We start from the raw sequence: 1,023 nt of genomic DNA on the forward strand, positions 1-1,023 counted from the left end.
GAAATCAAGAGGCCGCATATCAGTAGCTTTATCGACACTACCAAACTCCTCATCCAAAGCACTTTTCACCCCTGATTCCTTTTCAACGTTTTGGCCAAATTATTTTTCGGTCCAGGAGTCGCAGCTACTAACGCTGGACTATTGACATACTTCTGATGCGTTCGAACCACCGGTGATGCCTTCGATAAAGAGTTATCTGATAATGGTGGAGAGGGGTTATCATGGTTTTCGGGAATTTACCCAATCCCCAGATCTTTCAGACGCTCCTCCAGTAAATAATTCACTCTGTCTTCAATGGCCTTTTGGTCCATCAATGACCTGTTCCGGTCTAACTCGTAAGCTTCCAACCGTGAGTCAACCTGATCAATTTTTCCAGAAATAATATCCAGAGTATTCATAATGGTCGTTAGAGTCGCTTTGTTCTCCAACTCCAACTCTTTGCTACCTTCATTCTCGCTAGAACCCTTTCCCGCTGCATCAGCTTCAGACTCATTATGTGTCTTAACTTTCTTCTGCTTCTTAGTGGGTGGCTCAGCTTCTGACGAAACTCCACCCTTCATTCTCTTCTTCTCATTCCCCTTCCCCTTCCCCTTTGCATTCCCCTGCACTTCCCACAAACCTTTCACAAATCTACCTGAATGTATGTCTGTTATCAACTTAATACCTAACAAGTTGTGGGTCATCATCTTCACCCGGCCAAATAGGAAACATCTCTTCAATTGAGTCCTTGAAAACCATTCTCCTCACACGCACCTGCAACACCAGGTTATAACAAAACTCAGCCTCCAAACTAACACAAAACTCAGCCATCAACTAAAATAATTCAGATGTGATTTAACACATAACTCAGCCATCAACTAAAATAATTCAGCCGTAATTTAACACATAACTCAGCCATTAAGTAACTCCGAACTCAGCCATCAAATAAATTAAGTCAGCGTTAAATCTTACCTCGCCATGCTTTTCGATTTTGGCAGACAATAATTTATCAAGCTTGCACGTGTACGCTTTCCACCCCATCGG

The 1,023-nt window shown here is 42.6% G+C and overlaps 1 protein-coding gene across 1 annotated transcript in view; it reads right to left on the minus strand.

Moving 5' to 3' along the window:
- Nucleotides 1–1,023, minus strand: part of LOC106330262 — a 3,047-nt gene that overhangs the window by 1,246 nt on the left and 778 nt on the right. The window contains exons 3-4 of the mRNA XM_013768764.1: nt 670–753; nt 241–602 (exon numbers count right to left, since the gene is read on the minus strand). Coding sequence (XP_013624218.1) covers nt 241–602; nt 670–753 — 446 coding nt within the window. The remainder of the gene's footprint in view (nt 1–240; nt 603–669; nt 754–1,023) is intronic.

This window comes from Brassica oleracea, chromosome C3, assembly GCF_000695525.1.
Source record: "Brassica oleracea var. oleracea cultivar TO1000 chromosome C3, BOL, whole genome shotgun sequence".
In the NCBI taxonomy this organism is placed as follows: Eukaryota; Viridiplantae; Streptophyta; class Magnoliopsida; order Brassicales; family Brassicaceae; genus Brassica; species Brassica oleracea.